Source organism: Ixodes scapularis, unplaced genomic scaffold (assembly GCF_016920785.2).
Source record: "Ixodes scapularis isolate PalLabHiFi unplaced genomic scaffold, ASM1692078v2 ptg000044l_1__unscaffolded, whole genome shotgun sequence".
Taxonomy (NCBI): Eukaryota; Metazoa; Arthropoda; class Arachnida; order Ixodida; family Ixodidae; genus Ixodes; species Ixodes scapularis.
The window spans coordinates 980,121-998,422 of NW_024609897.1; the positions used below are offsets into that span (position 1 = coordinate 980,121).

Here is an 18,302-nt window from a genome sequence, read left to right on the forward strand (position 1 = left end):
TATAAATGAATATCTAAGAACTGCTCAAGCTGCAGCCCTCTACAATGGTTATATTTCCCCCGTTATGTCTTTTTTATTAGCGTTCTATTGAAATTATTTATTTTATTTCCGCCTGAATCTATTTCAAAATAACGTCCTGTTACAGGGCGTTATTTTAAAAAGTAGATTTATGTAGTGAACTGCGGAATGACCGCATGAACATAAAGCATCCCAGCATACTTCGGGTGAAAGAACGTATGTCCCTTGAGTGAACGCTCGATTCTTAAGCTACCTCGGTGGCTCCGATGCGACAGCGCTGGCCTACGGATCCCCATGTGGCGGGTTCGAATCCCGGCCGAGGTGCCCGCAATCTGACGGAGGCTTATTGCGGAGGAGGCGCCGTGTAACCGAGCTTTCGGTTGCACGTTAAAAGATCCCCAGGTGGTCCACATTAAACCTCAGTCCTCCGCTGGGGTGTGCCAGATGCCCGTCGTTGGTTTGGCACGTAAAACCCCCAAATTTGACTTTCGCTCGATTCTTAGATTCGTACGTGAGCTTTTCTCCGCATCCGTCAAAAGGCCGGTGAGCTTTTCTCTGCATCGGAACCTTTTGCGGTGAGCTTTTCTGCGGTGAGCTTTCCTCCGGTAAGCTTAAATCCCGTGAGCTTTTCTACGGTGAGATTTTCTCCACCGTACGAGTTTGCAACACGTTGATAAGCGCGTACCTGAATGTATGAAACCCGGCACAGTACGCCTTGTGCGAAATTTCCACGCCCTTCGGGGGACCCACTGATCCTGACGTATACATTATTACGACAACCTCTTTCTCGTTGTTAGTAGGTGCATGGGGTGTGAATGAGGCGTCACAAAGTTTTTGAAACTGGAGAACATTGATGAAACCGGGCGAATTTCCCACGGAAAACATTGCCTGCGAACCAAAAGAGTTTTTTTTCTGTATTAGTTGTGTTGGTTGCACGGTGAAACAAAATAATAGATGCATGCGGGTAACTAAAGTGGAGATATAAAGCGCTCAAATAGCAAGAGTATCTCGCTCGCTCGCGAGAGCTAAACTTGCTAAAGCTATAAGACAGATAAGCATAATACGTTTTTTCTTTAATTTATGCCCGTAACTGGTAGTTTGTTCAATCTACGCCACCTCGAATAATAAAAGTCCGGACACTGGCATTATGACGTCATCACAGTGAGGTACTGACTCAGACTGGTCATGAGTGCTGCGTCATGTTCAACAGGGTTTTGTGTCCAGTTAATGCGTCGAGGAACGCCTTGGGCCAGGACCCAAATGTTGAGTTGGCATCATCCGGGTATGATGACACTAGGGAGAGGCAGATGAGGCAGTTTACAGGCTTTGATTATTTAAGGTGGTATTTGTCCCGTGGGAGCAGTTGCCGTCAACTCCTTGATTCGCTCTCTTATTTGAGGAGAGATAAAAACGTATATTCCTTTATCTTAGAAAAGAAAAACATTAACAGTAGTTACCTAACCAGCACATTCACGTAAGGAAAACAAAGACTACGATTTACTTAAAGGGACACTGACATTCCCCAATTCTTTTCAATATATTTGCCAGGCTTCTTATATAAAGTCAGGCGATCACTTAATCCATTTTTTTCTACAGAGTAAGGTATATATTTAATAAAGCGAAAAAAAAAACAAAAAAAACTCAACCACTGGAAACCAAAACCAAAACAGGAGCACGGAAGCTGATGGCCGGAAGCCAGACGGGTACACCCCACAACTTTTTTTTTTTCTCCGCTTCTTCGGTTTCTGACGCAGGCGACGAAGTTGCGTGCACCGTTTCTAGTGCAATTGTTTCGCACATCTATCCCTTCCGCTTGATGTTCTGCGCTCAAAGATCAACTCGCCTCTACCCCGAACGACAGTTCCTAAGTAGCGGCCCAACGTCCGTCGTAACATTGGTACGTAGTGCGCCGCCATCGTGTCGTTCAGCCCGTGGTACGTCCTCATGTTGAGAATGACGTGTACTTGTACTTTCTATGATCTGTGCAACATTTCTTTTTCGATCTACATGTTTGGAGCTTTTTGGAGGCCACAAATATGGGGTTTATCTTCTTTTTTTAAATAATGAATGGCTGCCTTAGACGACAAAAGGCATTGAAAATAGCTTGTTCAAAAAATTTGAACACCACGTGACCGTTGAAAAGAAAGTGAGCGCGAAAAAATCCGGGCAGTTTTCGACCGGCTGTTTTTGGCGAAAAAAAAAACGAATTTGGAGCTGAAAATTGTTCTGGGTATTGTGGCTTTTATAGGTCATGTTCAAATGAAAACCTCGGCGAGCATTAATATATTGCCAATGTCCCTTTAACTGGTGGGACAACAGTGTCACACGTTCTCTGTTTTGGTGTGACTCAAGAAACAGCCTAAATATAGTACTTAATTCTAGGGCATAAATATATAAGATAAATGCTTTTAGAGCCTGACCAAAGCTCAACCTGATAAATGAATAATAATATCTTACCTTAATGTTTGATGGCATTGTCACCTTGGCAGCATTTGCTGCGCCTTTTTGATCAGTTAGTAGGAAAGTGCACTGGGAGTCTTCAATCGTGTAAAGCAATTCCCCTATAAGAGTGATGTCACCAAAGGTTCTCCTTTTTAAATGCTGCAATTAGAATTCTCAATTGAGATGAAAACGCTGAGTGCACTCACTTGCCACGTAGGTCGCCGTTGCCATGACAAGCGTACCGCCCGCGAACACAATGCCAAAGGCTGCTGCGACAGTTTCAGCCGAATTGCCAATATACGCACAGACATTGGAACCCGGTTTTACACCATGTTGTTGAAAACCAACAGCATATTTACGTATCTTTTCCAAGAGCTGAGAGCCGGTCAAGGTTTGATGGGTGTCAACCTAGAAAAAAAGAAAGAGGAAGTGTTTTGAGAAAAAAAGGGCTTTCGACCGGTCTCATGGTGCTAAACAAATCTATTGTCCGGACTTCGCCTCGGTTTTGTGCAATACGCTTTGTTCCGTGCGTGCTGCTATGGCGCCACAGTTTCTCGCGCCATCAGCGCTTCCCTTCGTCGGGTTAAGAACTAGTCGTATGTTCCCATGCGAAAGCGGCGGCCTACGGAAGTGCGGGACTTTTGCGATTTAACACAATAAATGACACTGTAATATGCAGGGTGTCTTTTCTTAACTGCGTCAAGTTAAAAAAAAATATAAAAAAAATAAAAAAAAGTTGCATTGAGACACTTCTAATTTTTGAATTCGCCTACCCGACTCGGCGACCACTAAAACAATACTATTTGTGCAATTAGGCGGCTAATTAACAAAGTTACCTCAATTAATTTTAATTAATGGCTTTCAAGGGTCTATTGAATTTTCGAAACTGATCCTTAATCTCCAGGTTGTGTGCGCCAACCGCTAGCTGTGATAAACATGTCAGAATTTGGACGACACCGGCGAAATATTTTAGTTCCGCAGGCTTCCTCGAACCGAAATTGAGTGAGTAAAAGCGTTTTATTGAGGCTATGAACAGTGGAGAGGGGGAGGGGAGAGCGCCGGTGGCCACGCGGCCTGAACGCAGACATACGATGGTGAGCTCACGTGTAGACGTCGAGCCTGGCATCGAAGATGAAGTCAAGTAGGCGGTTCAGGTAGTCCACTTCTGGAGGGCCGCGGGGTGTTTGTGTCTGGAAGAACGTGCTTCCTTCCGATGTCTTGATAGTGGAGGACTCTCCAGAGGAACTGTGGGCCGTCCGCTTTCTCATGAAGTGTGCATCTAAAGTCACTGGATCTAGGAAAGTAGCGCCAGTGCCTTCCTGCCTGATAGCCAGACACAAAGAGATAACAACCTACAGATGACAGGACCTCTCAAGGCGATTGGCTCATCGCTGTCGGTTGCCATGGTGATCACCATTTTGGACTCTTTCAAAGCTTCGAAGCTTCGAAAGAGTCCTTAAAACCAGTCGCACCAAGATCACTATGGAGCATGATCGTACTAAAAGTGGTCCTCGGCCAATATGAGCATTTTTGGCACTGTGCATGCAATAAACGTATCACTCATGCTTATTTCCCAGGATCTCTTAAAGTTATGTTGCTCTTCTTGCGCGTTTAACAGTAAAATTATTGTTCAATTCCATCAAAGCACCGACGCCGCGTCTGATGCCGTACATCTTCGTACCGCCATCACACGGAACGTCAGTTTTTGTAGGTAAAGAAAAATAATTTTACTCCCCTGAAACACGCAAGAAGAGCAACATAACTGTAAGAGATCTGGGGAAATAAGCATGAGTGATACGTTTATTGCATGCACAGTGACAAAGACGCTCATATTGGCCGAGGAACACTTTCAGTACGATAATGCTCCATAGCGATTTTGGTGCGACTGCTTTTAACAACCCTTTAGAAGCTGGGAAGCTCTGAAAGGGTCCAAAAGGGCGATCGCCATAGTAACCGACAGCGATGAGCCAATCACCTTCAGAGGTTCAGTCGTCTGTTTGTTGGTATTGTTTGTGTTGAGCTAGCAGATGGGAAGGCAATGGCGCTACTTTCCCAGATCCAGGGACTTTATGTGCATCCAGTGCATTCGCCAGTCTTGCTGCGCTTGCCCCGCTTGGGTAAGCGGTCTGAGATGCAGAAGACGTCGACTTAGATTTTAGCGAGTAGAACACGCTTACGCCGACGGAGGCCCGGGGGAAGGGGGACGGGCGTTGGGGTGGGAGCAGTTCCCACAACTTGAGTTTGCCGTCGTCCTGAATTCGGAGGCGTTCCTCCTCTGGGTCGTAGTCTTGGGGGTCCTTGGACGTATCTTGCTGATTGGAAAAAGCCGTGTACCCGTGGTCTATTGATTGGAGTGGAAAATCAGCCGCCTGGGCACGGAGGGTAGGGAGATCGTGAGCTTCTTCGTTTCCCTTGATGCGGGCATGGCCGGATATCCGAAGGATTTGATTTCTGCTTCCTGTTAAAAAAGGTTCGAAATGAGTTTCTTCGTGCGCTTCGCCTTGCGGCTCGTGCTGTGGGTTTGCTTGCACTCTGTTAGTGAATCCTGCGAGCCTTCGGAGACCCGCAGTTCGCAAAGGCGAATGTCGGTGTTCGTGAAGAAAGGTCTCGAGTACCGGGGTGATGGCTTCAATTTACCCTCCCTTGATTGTGGTCCTGGATGGGCGCTCAAGGGATGTGGATGTGGACAGCTCTGTGACGACGACCGCCACCGAACGCACAGGCCTCCAGGACCGTCGTCCTCTGCAGCGTCCGTGTAGGCGACAGTCTGGTGTGCAGCGAGTCCTTCCAGGTTGCGACCATCCTCTCGTGGGCGGTAGTGAGCCTAGTGAAGGTTTCCAAATTTCTTTTGCGAAAAAGGGGTATGATGTTTGTGATGTTTACCAGGTCTTCCCAGTGTTGGAGGACCGGCTGCAGCGGCGGCAGGTCCAGCTTGGAGTCGGGGAGCCGCACAAGGATGTCCCGACCTTGTTGAGAATGCTGCAGACGTTCATGTGCGCCAGTTTCCTAGCCGAGAATTGTGTCTTGCAGGGAGTTCATTTGGGCTTACTCCCGAAGCTTGCCGATCGGGGTGAACTTCGGGAGACTGGTGAACACTCTCATGGCGTGATGGTTGGGGGTTTTAAGCTTGAGCCAATCTGTTTTGGTTAGCATGTAGTGACCTGCTCCGTAGCAGACGTGGGACACGGCGAGACTAATTGGTGTTTTCTCAAACACCCGTTAGTTACTAATACTTTTCTTGATTTCAGTACATCCCCTAAACTAAATGATCTACTTTTGTGCCTATTAAGACTTTACTTTTGTAATGCGTATCAAGCTACTTTTGATTACTTTAGAAGTACCACTAAAGAAGCGGTGCACGATGTCATCGGTATTAATGTGACTAGTCAATAGACGAGGAGTTACGTTTTTAGTGTAGCGCGGCATGTACTGATCGACCACGCAGGTTTCCTCATGATTGTCAGGTAGACAGACGCTGGAAACAATTATTCTTAACATTGTGGTACTAATATTGGAGCAACGCACGAGGCACATATTTCAAATCCGGTGATTGTACAATAATCGGAAGCGCAATAAAAAGCAGATGAAATAAAAAAAGTCTTGCATCACCAAGGCAACAGGAGAGTTTGATCCTTGTATCCCAACAATTATGGTCTTCCAAGTCACACTGGATTGAATATATATAAAGCCGTACTCACAAGAATTATCTTGGTCGATAATTTCTTCAATCGCTGCTCTATAAATTGGGAAGCGTAGCTGTTTCCAACGTCGAAATCCGGGAGGGATGAGTGGATGACTCGGTTCACAATTCTTGCGGTCATATTTTTTTGCGTGGTTATCTCTAAAGGTGTAAAAACGACATATGTGTTGAAACTCGTTGGAAAGAAAAAGAAAACGAACAACATGATTATGAGTAGAACAGTTTTTTTTCTGTGTTACATTAGGGCGCGAAAGCGATGATCTTACTGGACCTCTCCTTAAATTTTTACTTACTCGGAAAGACGTAATTACCAAAATTATAGTTGTTAATTCGCGAAATTTCTATTCCTGGTTTTTAAAGGTATATAAATTTATGCGCACCAAAATTTCAATACAATGAAAAATTACAGTTAAGGAGCGGTGTTCTCTTAAGAGAATGGTGATTTTTACCGACATTTATGAAAAAGCTTAGACGAACGTACTTCATCCTGACTCTACGCACCTTCTTCGCCAATGTGAAACATACCACTACACCAGTCATACCCTTTGTAAATGGGGCGCATCTGTCTGATGTGCACACATGCGCGGCTCTCACGTGGGGCAGCTACACGAACAGTTGTCGATACCCTTTTAATAGAACCCGCGAGTGCTTTAAGGATAAGCTAATGCGCACAAGCGCACAATATATGACATGAAATAGTCTTATGCGTGCCACGCGCTCATTTTCACTTTTGTACGGTTCTTTTTATCTGTCCAGTCTCAGGTGGGAGCCGTAGCGGCAGACTAAAAGAGCACTCTCAGGGTGACTTTGAACAGAAACTTGACACGAAACACCATCTGTGTAGCGAGGCAAACAATGTCGTCTCGCGGCTTAGACCGAACGTGTTGCTTCCAACACCACGACCACCTTAAATTTGACTGTTTGGTTACCAACAGAGGAGCCAGTTACTTGCATCTAATTATTGCTTCCCAGCCAATCCGGTGGTGGTATCATCCGGTAAAACGTCCATAGAACAAATTATGAAGCCTTGATGTATAAGTGACGCCCTGCGATTAAGTTGTCTCTGACTAGAATTCGCTTACGTGTGTGTTTTCTTGAACACACAGAACGCAGACAGCAACAGACTTGGAAATCCGAGTTCGAAGAGACTTTCGGCAAATGGCCAGGTTGGAATAACGTTTTTACGCGCTTTTATACGTCCGCGTCTCTCCGGGGAGTGCAGTAACGGCACTGGTTGCGTTCTGCGGGAAAAAAGAGAGGCTAGAATATTTTAGTTTTGTCCGAATGCTTCAGGAACGCATTTCATTGTTCATTGCGTTATAATCACCGACCTTAGGTGCTTCCATCGACCATGGGCGTAATCGGCGACATTAGGCATTGCTTGCATACGCGCGGTGTTTACCGCGCGTATGGATGGAATGCACACTAAGATAGTAATATGATCTTTCATGAGCATTTTAAAAAGCGACACATTGCAGATATTTTGACTTACTCTCGTTGTCAACGCTACGGAAAGACCCTTCTCTCCCCGCTTGGTGCGAGGCCAGGGAAGTCTGTTTTTTTTCCGTGGGACGCCCCTGCATCCCGCCTGCAACGACACGACTGAAGGCGAGGCTTCTGTGTCGTCTGCTTGAAAGACTTGTTTTCAAGCATTTCTCTCCTTAACCGAAATCTCACTTTGGCAGTATCCAGTTTCTACACGTAATGTTGTATGGGTTTAGAAACTTCCGCCGCGCGTACCAACTTACTTTACGGATCACCGAGCACTGGTAGCGTCCGTCACTGGCATCCACGACGCAAACCACAATGGCTATGAGAATTAACCATGTCGCATTTCCGTCCCCAGCTACGTGACTGCACCGTTCAAACCGCCTTGTGCAACCATGCTTCATCTATCGCTTTCGCTTCTTCACACATTGTAGTCGATAAATGCGAATATTATTGCAAAAAACGTTGAAACTAAGTTTTGAGATTAATGCACTTGTTGTTCAGCCGCGCTAGATACTGACAGAAAAAAAAAATCCCGTTTTGCTTTTTCTAAACTTTTCGTGCTTACCTACCAAGACATGGACCACGCCACTTTTCTATGAATTTAAGGCGGCTGGAGGGTGGGTGATGATTCGAAATACTACGTAATCACATGCATCTTTTTTCAGGTTGTTTTTTTTAGTACTTATTAATTTCAATACTCAATTTTTTTAACTAACTAAACCGTTACACCTCGTTCTCACTACTGGAAGACACTCTTGTCGCCAACCGAATTCGCTCACCGGCCAAAGAGCGGGCGATTTGTTGCCCTCTGCCATTGATGCTTGTCTCCGGTCTTGCCCGGATCCTGAGAAATCTCACTCTGCAGCCTCCCACCGTTTCGGAACTCTAAAAACCATGAAGCGTCTGCTTTTCCCTTGAAGCACTTAAGAGAGCCGATTGCTCTAATCTACAGAGCGAACTCACCAAGTGACAAGGCTGAGATTGTGTTCAGACCTGAAAATGCAGTTTCCGCTGTCGCACTGATCACGACGTTTCGTCATGCTCAGGGTCTGAGCAAGGACTGATTCTAAGGTCTCGACATATTACCAGCGTCGTCCTCCGCCGAACGCCCTCCATAGGTCACAGCGTTGGATATATCATGTTGGTGTTGTGGGAGAACTACAGGTTTTCCCGCTCATTTTAATCCAAGCGACGACCAATTTAATCCCGGGGTCACTCAATTTAATCCAAGCGCCATACAATTTAATCCAAGCGCCAAACAATTTAATCCCGAGGTCAGTCAATTTAATCCACAAAATATATATGCACTTATTGTGTTCAGGGGTCGTGTTTCGGTTACACATTTGATAACTTAGAACAAATGTTTATACAATTAGAATTTCTTTTGGGGGGCAATCGATAATTTGATTACTAATGTGACTACTTTGAGTTAATAGTCCCACTATTGACGAGGCTTAATTGATGTGTTGGTTACTCTTTGTAGAGCGCAGCTCTTAGGCACCCGTTTCCGGCTTGAACGGCGTCGGCGTCGGCGTAACCACACGGTGCATGATGGGTAAATTCCCCCGCCAAATTTAGCGAAAAAATTTCCCCGCTAAATCTCGCGGAAAATTTTCTTCGCTATATCTAGCGGAAAATATTCCCCACTAAATTTAGCGGAAAATTTTCCCCGCTAAATCTAGCGCAAAAGTTTCTCCAATATTTAGCGGAAAGTTTTCCCCGCTAACGGAAAATTCCCCCCGCTTTATTTAGCGAAAACTTTCCCCGCTAAATCTAGCGGAAAATTTTCCCCGCTAAATTTAGCGGAAATATTTCTCCGATAAATCAAGCGGAAAATTTTCTCGCTATAATTACCGGAAAATTTCCCCGCTAAATTTAGCCGATTTTTTTTCGCTAGATTTAGCTGAAAATTTGCCCCGCTTAGTCAAACGGAAAATTTTTCCCGCTAAATCTAGCAGAAAATATTCCCCGCTATATTTAGCGAAAAATCCCCCCCCCCCCCCCGCTAAATATAGCGGAAAATCTTCCAAACTAGATTTAGCGGAAAATTTGCCCCAATAAGTCTAGCGAAAAATTTCCCCGCTAAATATAGCGGAAAAATTTCTCGCTCAATTTAGCGAAAAATGCTCGCGCTAAGTCAAGCGGAAAATTTTCCCAGCTAGATTTAGCGGAGGATTTTCCCCACTAAATCTAGCGGAAAATTTGCCCCGCTTACTCTAGTGGAAAATTTTTCCGCTATATCTAGCGGAATGTTGTACCCGCTAGATTTAGCGGAAAATTTTCTTAGCTAGATTTAGCGGAAAATTTGCCCCGCGATATCTAGCTGGGAAAATTTTCCGCTAGATTTAGCGGGGAAAATTTGTCGCTAAATATAGCGGGAAAAATTTTCCGCTAGATTTAGCGGGGAAAATATTTTGCGCCAAATATAGCGGTGAAGCTTTTCCGCTAGATTTAGCGGGGAAAATTTAGCGGGGAAAATTTTCTTCTAAGTCTAGCTGGGAAACTTTTCTGCTAAATCTAGCTGGGAAAATTTTCCCCCAAATATAGCGGGGAGTATTTCCTGCTAGATTTAGAAGGGGAAAGTTTCCGCTAAATCTAGCTGGGAAGATTTTCCGCTAGATTTAGCGCGGGAAATTTTCCGCTAGACTTAGTGGGGCAAATTTCCCGCTAAATCTAGCTGGAAAGATTTTCCGCTAGAGTTAGCGGGGAACTTTTCCGCTAAATTTAGCGGGGAAAATTTTTCGCTATATATAGCGGGCAAATTTTCCGCTAGACTAAGCGGGGCGAACTTCCCGCTAAATCTAGCTGGGAAGATTTTCCGCTAGATTTAGCGGGGGAAATTTTCCGCTAGACATAGCGGGTCAAATTTCCCGCTAAATCTAGCTGGAAAGATTTTCCGCTAGATTAAGCGGGGAAATTTTTCGCTAAATTTAGCGGGGAAAATTTTTCGCTATATATAGCGGGCAAATTTTCCGCTAGACTGAGTGGGGCGAACTTCCCGCTAAATCTAGCTGGGAAGATTTTCCGCTAGATTTAATGGGGGAAATTATCCGCTAGATTTAACGGGAAAAAGTTTCCGCTGTATATAGCGGGGAAAATTTTCCCCTAGACTTAGCGGGGCTAATTTTCCGCTAAATTTAACTGGAAAATGTTCCCACCAAATTTAGCGGGGAAAATATTTTGCTAAATATAGCGGGGAAAATTTTCCGCTAGATTTAGCGGGGAATTTTTTCTCCTAAATTTAGCGGGGGAATTTACCCATCATACACCGCGTGTTTACGCCGACGGCGACGGAGACGCCGACGCCGCTCAAGTCGGAAAAGGGTGCCTAAGAGCTGCGCTCTAAAAAGAGTAACCAACACATCAATCAAGCCTCGTCAACAGTGGGACTAGTAATTCGAAGTAATCACATTAGTAATCCAATTATCAATTCCCCCCCCAAAAAAAATTCTAATTGTATAAAAAATTGTTCTAAGTTACCAAATATTTAAGCAAAACACGACCACTGAACACAATAAGTGCATATATATATTGTGGATTAAATTGACTGACCCCGGGATTAAATTGTGTGGCCCTTGGATTAAATTGTATGGCGCTTGGATTAAATTGAGTGACCCCGGGATTAAATTGGTCGTCACTTGGATTAAAATGAGCGGGAAAACCTGTAGACGATCCAGATTGCTTAGAGTGGAGGGCGCGCTACTTACCCCTCGCACGTGTGGTTCCTCGGTTTTGCTGGCTCGTATGCCTGCTACAATACCCTAGAAATACGACTTGAAAACGGCGGTACAAGGACATACAGGTAGGGTGATCTGGAAAGCGCTCTGCGTCACCGGAGCGAGAGCAACAGGTGGGCGAAAACAACCTCTAACCATACACCGTAAAAAAAAAAAAAGAAAAACCATTTTGCAGGTTTCGCCTTTTTGATAGACGCATAAAAGTGATACACGTGTAGTTTTCTATTTTTTCGAAGCGGCTTTATTACAAGGAAAGTGCAAAGCCTGTCTATGGCCGACCACGACTTTATAAAACACGAAATGCTTTAAACACGCTACTCCAATCCTAAAACATTGTCTAGCTCTCCGTCCGTGCCTTTCCCGCTAAATTTAGTCAATTTTATGCAGTGTTGTAGGCGTTAATGAAAAAAAAAAAGGAAATACGTTACTCCTTACTTGCAAATAAATGGAACGCGTTACCGACTTACGTTACCTCAAAATAAATAGAACGTGTTCCCGTTACTGGTAAAAAGTGACTCCCGTTACTTTGGCGCTACTTTTTTTAAATATTGATTTAACACGTTTTATTATTTTTATGTTATAGAACGGCGTAGGCGCCATATTTTAAGAAACATTATGTCCATCCGCAAACTGAACATAATTAGCTTATCTTTTTTTATGGTTCCATTTAAATACTACGGAGAAAAAACGCAAAGAACGCAAAACACAACGGCAACAAAACTTGGCGCCCTAAAACACACCCAAAAAATGTAAGTAATTATTTTTTAAGTCTTGGGAAGCATACCGGAACGAGTAACGTAACTGCATTGCTCGTTATTTGAAATAAGTAACATAAGTACGCTATTCGTTACCGTTTTGAAAATGTAACGGGTTTTTTACAACGTTACCGGAAAAAGTAACGCGGCACCGCCAAAACTGGTTTGATGACACCAATTGACGTCACGTGACATGAAGTCACATGATCTATACACCCATTTATCCTAGATTCGAGAAGCGCAAAGAAACGTCAACAAGAATTGGACCCGACGATGCGCTACTGTCAACCAAATCTTTTTCGGTAAGGACGAACATACTACACAACTTGCAGAATTTGTCCATTTCTTTACAATTACAATAGGCAACACACAGAGTGTTGATTGTGTATTCTTGGACTTCCGCAAAGTTTTGTACACCGCGTCACGTCATCTATTGTTAAAAAAACTTGTATCTCTGGCCATCAACGACAGCACCATCAACTGTGTTGCTGACTATCTTTCGGATCGCGAGCAAACTGTGATACATAATGGTAAAATAATCTCCACCAGTGACTGTGACCTTCGGAGTACCACAAGGAAGTGTGCTAGGGCCCTTGCTATTTCTTATATTCATTAACAGCATTTGTGAAAACATACAGTCTCATATTACGTTATTAGTGGACGACGGCATAGTATATAAGATTATTGTAAAAGGCATGGACGCCAGTGGGCTTCCAAACGATTTAAATGTGCTCGAAGACTGGTGTAACCGTTCAGAAATAAGCTTAAATATCGGCGAGTGTAAATGCATGTGTTTTTCTCGCTGTACATGTTCCCCGACCGGATATGAACTGCAAAATGTGATACCTGACCAAGTCCTTGGAGTTCATTTGTCGTCAAGTTAAAAGTTAAATGGTCACGCTGGTAACGGTTTTGCTAAGGCTAGTAAAATGTTGTATTTTATTCGCAGGAAGTTTAAAAATACATCTCGCAGTGTAAAACAATCATATTTTTCTTTCATTCGACCAATTTTAGAATATGCTTATGTAATCTGGAAGTCGCCACAGAGTTACCGTGAACAAAAGTTGGAACGGGTTCAAAACCAGGTATTACGGTTAATTAGAGGTGACTACAGTCCTCATACAAGTTGTACAAAATTGAAAAACAGTTTAGGTTGGGATTTACTCAAAGAGCGAAGAAAGTGCTTAAGATTGAAATTCTTTCACAGCACATATTACGGACAGACTGGTATTGAAAGACGTCTTTACATTCTTAAACCACACTATTCATCTGCAAGACGCCATAATTCTAAAAAAGGCCAGGAATTTCGTTACATACTGACTGTTTTTCATTTCGATTTTTTTGTTCAAATCATTAGAGTTGAGTACACTTAGGGACAAAATTGTATTTATTACTGATAATTATATTTTTAATGATCGACTGGAAATCTTTATTCGCGATTAAAAATGTATATTATAATGTTTTTCCGGGAAAGGGGAGGGGGGTTGACCTCGGTCTTTATGCTTCTTGTAAACTCAGTCTTGCCAGTGACATCATGAGATTTGATTTGCTTATAAGAGAACTTTGGGCCTTGACCTGCCGTGATAAGAATAAAAATGACACAGCTCCGCCAACGTGCTGGCATTTTTAATAGAACGAGTACACTGTCGTTCCCGTCGCTGAATTCACCCAGGAATTGACCAAGCTCAACATACCTTTAAAAACAATTAGTTAAAATGACACTTCTTGTTTCCCTGACGGTTTTTACTACAACAGTCGAACAAATACTCGTATTTGAATGGTGATATTTTTTGAAGTCGGGAATCCCGAGCTCGTAGCTTTATCTTTGTCAGTTACTCCTGCTGATCGAGATGCATCCTTCAGCGAATAGCTTGCGCACGCAGCCTAGTAGCGGAATAATTGTACATTACTAAAAGCTGGGAAGCGAAATATAAAGCGAAAAAAAGGGCAAATGAACTCAAATAGGTATAAGCGTTGTGAATGCGTTAAAACATGGGTGTACCACCCGGAAGGGGGGGGGGGGGGGGGGGCGCTTGCCCCCCCCTCCAGTTCTTAAAGAAGGGGGGGAGGCAAGGCATGTGTTTTGCCCCCTCCCCCCCTTCTGAAACAGCCGCCCCTGGGCAGTGCAAACACTGGCCGGCGGCGCCCAAGGAATACGAAAGGCACCACCCCCCGACCGGCGGGGGCATATTTTTAACGTGCAGGCGATAAAAACCCTAGCAACGGCGCTCACGCCAAATGGGCTGGTTCGTGGAGATAGGCGCTGCCGCCGTCAACATTGGCAGTGATTACAATGCGAGTTTCTGAAGCGGGAGCGAAACTGAGTTGTAAGATGTCTGCCTCATACGAGCAGATACGGGTTCTATAAACGGCGTGGGCTTACTTCTTTTACTTTTTTTTCCTCGAACATTTTGTTTTGTTGAGGCATTTGGCGATATTTACGACATTTATTTTTTTACGATTAACACTGAAAAAAACAAAAAAAAACAATGTTGTCGACGAAACATTGCTAAACTAAATCGTATGGTACTCTATTTACGGATGTGCACTGGGGACAGCGGGGCTTGGGTGTGTGCGGGGGTAGAAGAGGGGGAGGGGGGGGGGGGGGGCTAACTGGGTTAACAGTTTTGTAATTAGCAGCCGCACACTCTCGCCGCGAAGCGCGTGAACGCAGGCCGGGGGGGGGGGGGGGGGGGGGGGGGCGGTTAACGCGCTTCGAGTGATACACGCGCCGTCCGATTCCAAACTTTAAGTTCCCACGCGTTGCCGACCAGTCAATCCGGCAAAGTTCCGCACATTCCAAAATTTAGAGGAAAAGTTCGCAAAGATTCGTTGAAAATTCGGCAAATGTCTGCGCACGCGCATGAACGCGACAGGGCCATGGATCGCAAATGGACGCCGCACAGTCGCGCGGTTACCATCGTACAGTTTAGTACAACCAACGGTTACGGCGAGGTGTAGAGTAGGCGACACGGTAACTGTGCATGTGTGAGCTTTTGCGAGTATGGTTCTCTTCAATATTTTCTGCGTCAAGAACAGAAAGTCGACCAGTAATATACGCAGTCCACTGCGCAAGTGACAAATGATGCGGTGCATTCTGAATAACGCGAATTTCATTTGACCTTTCCATTGATGAAACAAGGTAGTTGAAAGATTGACTGGCAACTGACAATTACGCTCAGCGTGCGCAGCCCTCTGCCGTCAAACGGGGCAGAGCCACGAGAGCTTGCCAGAATATTTGGGATGCAGCTGGCATCCTCGACATAATGTGATACATGTTTTCCCCCTTCTTTTCTTTCCCCTTTATGCACTTTCTGTAGTGTGCATATTCTGTACATTTATATATCGGTTTTGTTTTTTCACATGGGGTGGCGGGCTGGTAGGCGCTGTGCGTAAGTGTTCTCACATATCTGCCTAGCCCCGCACACAACCACATGGGCACCTTCCAGTATTTGCAAATACAATTATTATTATTATTATTATTATTATTATTATTAATTATATTATTATAACAATCCTATTTTCGGCTCACAAGTAGTTTGTGCCAAAACAGAATAATATTGCTTTTTAGTTCGCGTTATTTAGCGATTTTCATGTATCTGCATAAAACTAAACACAGAACTATCATGCTCGACGTTGCACATCCGACAATCCTAACTCTCCTCAACGTCTTAAACGTCCGTGTGTGTCCTAACACCAGAAACCAAAATTTTAAAGGTTAAAAACGGCGCGTTGCGAATATCGAACGCACACTTTCATGCAAAGCGGACGTCAAGTGACTAAAATCGAAAAAGATGCATATTTACGATATTGGTATCTCTACTGCTGAAGGCTCAACAACCGTTGCATTCGTTTTCGCGCACAAAACGGCGACTACCCGAGAAAGTAAGAACGCAGTGATTGCCTTAATTTTAACAATGTACACACACTTGCAGGCGTGCGCTGATGAAGTCTCAAAGTCAAAACTCTCGTAGCGTGATTCGTGACTGCGCCGGCTACTACGCAACCTCGTTGTCACGCCACTTTCTTGCAGCAGACACGCAAATATCAAGTAAACACACAAAAGGGTCACCGATACAGTTATCTTGCAGAATATCGTAAAATATTTGGTAATAACTGGGTCAATAGGCACTTCGTGTTGTATTTAAGTTAAGAAAAAATAAACCTTTTTCTGTGAGAAAATACTAACAACAGTTTGCGACCGAGTAACACCGAGAGAGACCAGACCGGTTTGTAAGCCTCTTGCGTTGTCTTAAGACCAGCTCCGCTGCAGCGCATCCGGTCCTAGCACGTCGCAAGAGACTTAAAAACCGGTCTCGTCTCTCTCGGTGTTACTAGGTCGCATATGTGTGAACGGCGCTTAAATGTCATCGTTAAGTCTGGTAACAGTGTATATTTGCAGAATCTTTTCTGAATCCTTAGAAAAGTTCGGCAAAAGTTCGGCTCCACCGAATCCTAAGGTTTGCTCGCCCACTCAAAAACAAGTTGGCACGCCACTGCGTTAAAAGTGCATGGCCGCTTTTCAAGCAAAAATGAAATGGGCGAGATGAGATCACGATGTCGCATGCCATTTTTAGCGCTCGAGACATTGGGACCGGAACTCGTAGCCGGTTTCCTGCGGGCCGCGTCTCAGCGGGTTGCGTCTCAGCGAGTTGTATGAATATGTATTGTTATTGCATATATTTCCTGTACCCCATGCGTAATGCCTGACGGCGCTGCAGGTATTCATGTAAATTAATAAATATATACGGCGTGCAAGTTCGTGTGCTCCTTGCGCACCTCTTGCGTTTGTTTACCCGGCAATTGTACCCACGTGCTTTTCTTTACCCCCCTACCTCAACCACTAAGGACCCGAGCTTGGCTGCGTTGTCATCCCGCGTTCCCCACGTGTTCGCTGTGTTGCTTTCTGATGGGCGTGCCGCTGCCATCGGTCCGATGCTCAAAAGACGCCGCATTTTGGCACACTTGCGTGCCCTAAAGGCCATAGATACGAGCATCCAACAAGTAGTGACATTCTTTGAAGCGGCGACTGGGTGACAGTGCACGTTATAGGAAGCTAATGTTGGGGCGAACAGCAGAGGTCTGAACTGAATGACGCCATTTTGTTCCAGCGGAATTTGTTTTGTGATTTCAATTGGTTGTCGTCACTTTTGAGAGGAGTACCAGGGGAGTTTAGCTTGACCTATCAAGTAATCGCGTTCTGCGCCCTGTCATCTGAGCTGTGGAAGACGTTCTGAGCGTGCGTGATACCTCTCTTTCAAGAATGATAAGAAGCCGCGCATGCGTCCACAGCGCAGTGACTCGGCAGTTTTTTCCCGTGGGATGAATGCTCAGAAGGTCTAAACGCTCCCGAGCGAACCATTCGGTCAGATTAAAAATTCTCGGGAAATTAATTCAAACCGCTTATTTGATAAAAGGGTTCACAATGTGATGACACATGCTTCGTCGCCCTTCACTCAGATATTAAAAGTCTCAGAAATTGCTCTTTCTGCTTTCGCTTTGCATCTTCCCAAAAAGTTACGTTTCATCGATTGCGCTTCATTAACCACCCTTTGGCATCATCTGCACAATTGTGACGGTGCTGTGAACCAGTCGCGAATTAAAAGACGACCTACGATTTCTTAAAAGATTGTCGGCCAATTTAAAATGTACTGCAGAACCGCTACTTTCTTTTATGCCTTCCGATTCACTTTGTCTTTTTTTTCAACCTTGACGCGAGGCTTTCGGTGATTTCCACAATAATAATAGTAATAATAATAATAAAGATGATCGTGATAACATGTTTATTTCCTTTTTCACCCAGACAAAAAGAAAAGGCCGGGAAAAAAGTTCCTTAAAAGCAGATTGAGGAGGCTCGGCCTCCATAACACACTGCGGCAACAAGTAATGGAAAATAATTTTAGCTGAATGTGTCGCTCATACGTATACGTAATTAGTCAACATTAGAATCCGGTACAAACCGCGAAGTTTAAAATATTAAGTCGGAACTTCGGTATCCTGGTAATCTCAAGGATTCTATTTTCCGAATTCATTAAAAAGTGGTGGTAGCGTATACCTCAAACATTTTAAGCTCTACTTGGTGCGTGGGGTTTTGTCACAACAACTCTCACCATATTCAGTTCCGTAACCCAGAATTGTTTTTCTTCGAACCTGACATCA

At 44.4% G+C, this 18,302-nt stretch overlaps 1 protein-coding gene across 1 annotated transcript in view; it reads right to left on the bottom strand.

The window, feature by feature from the left end:
- The window catches only part of LOC8028955 (probable CoA ligase CCL7), a 42,097-nt gene extending 35,807 nt beyond the window's left edge, over positions 1-6,290 (bottom strand). The window contains exons 1-4 of the mRNA XM_040218560.2: positions 6,159-6,290; positions 2,667-2,868; positions 2,476-2,579; positions 704-906 (exon numbers count right to left, since the gene is read on the bottom strand). Coding sequence (XP_040074494.2) covers positions 704-906; positions 2,476-2,579; positions 2,667-2,868; positions 6,159-6,281 — 632 coding nt within the window. The 5' untranslated portion in view covers positions 6,282-6,290. The remainder of the gene's footprint in view (positions 1-703; positions 907-2,475; positions 2,580-2,666; positions 2,869-6,158) is intronic.
- Positions 6,291-18,302: the final 12,012 nt, after the last annotated feature.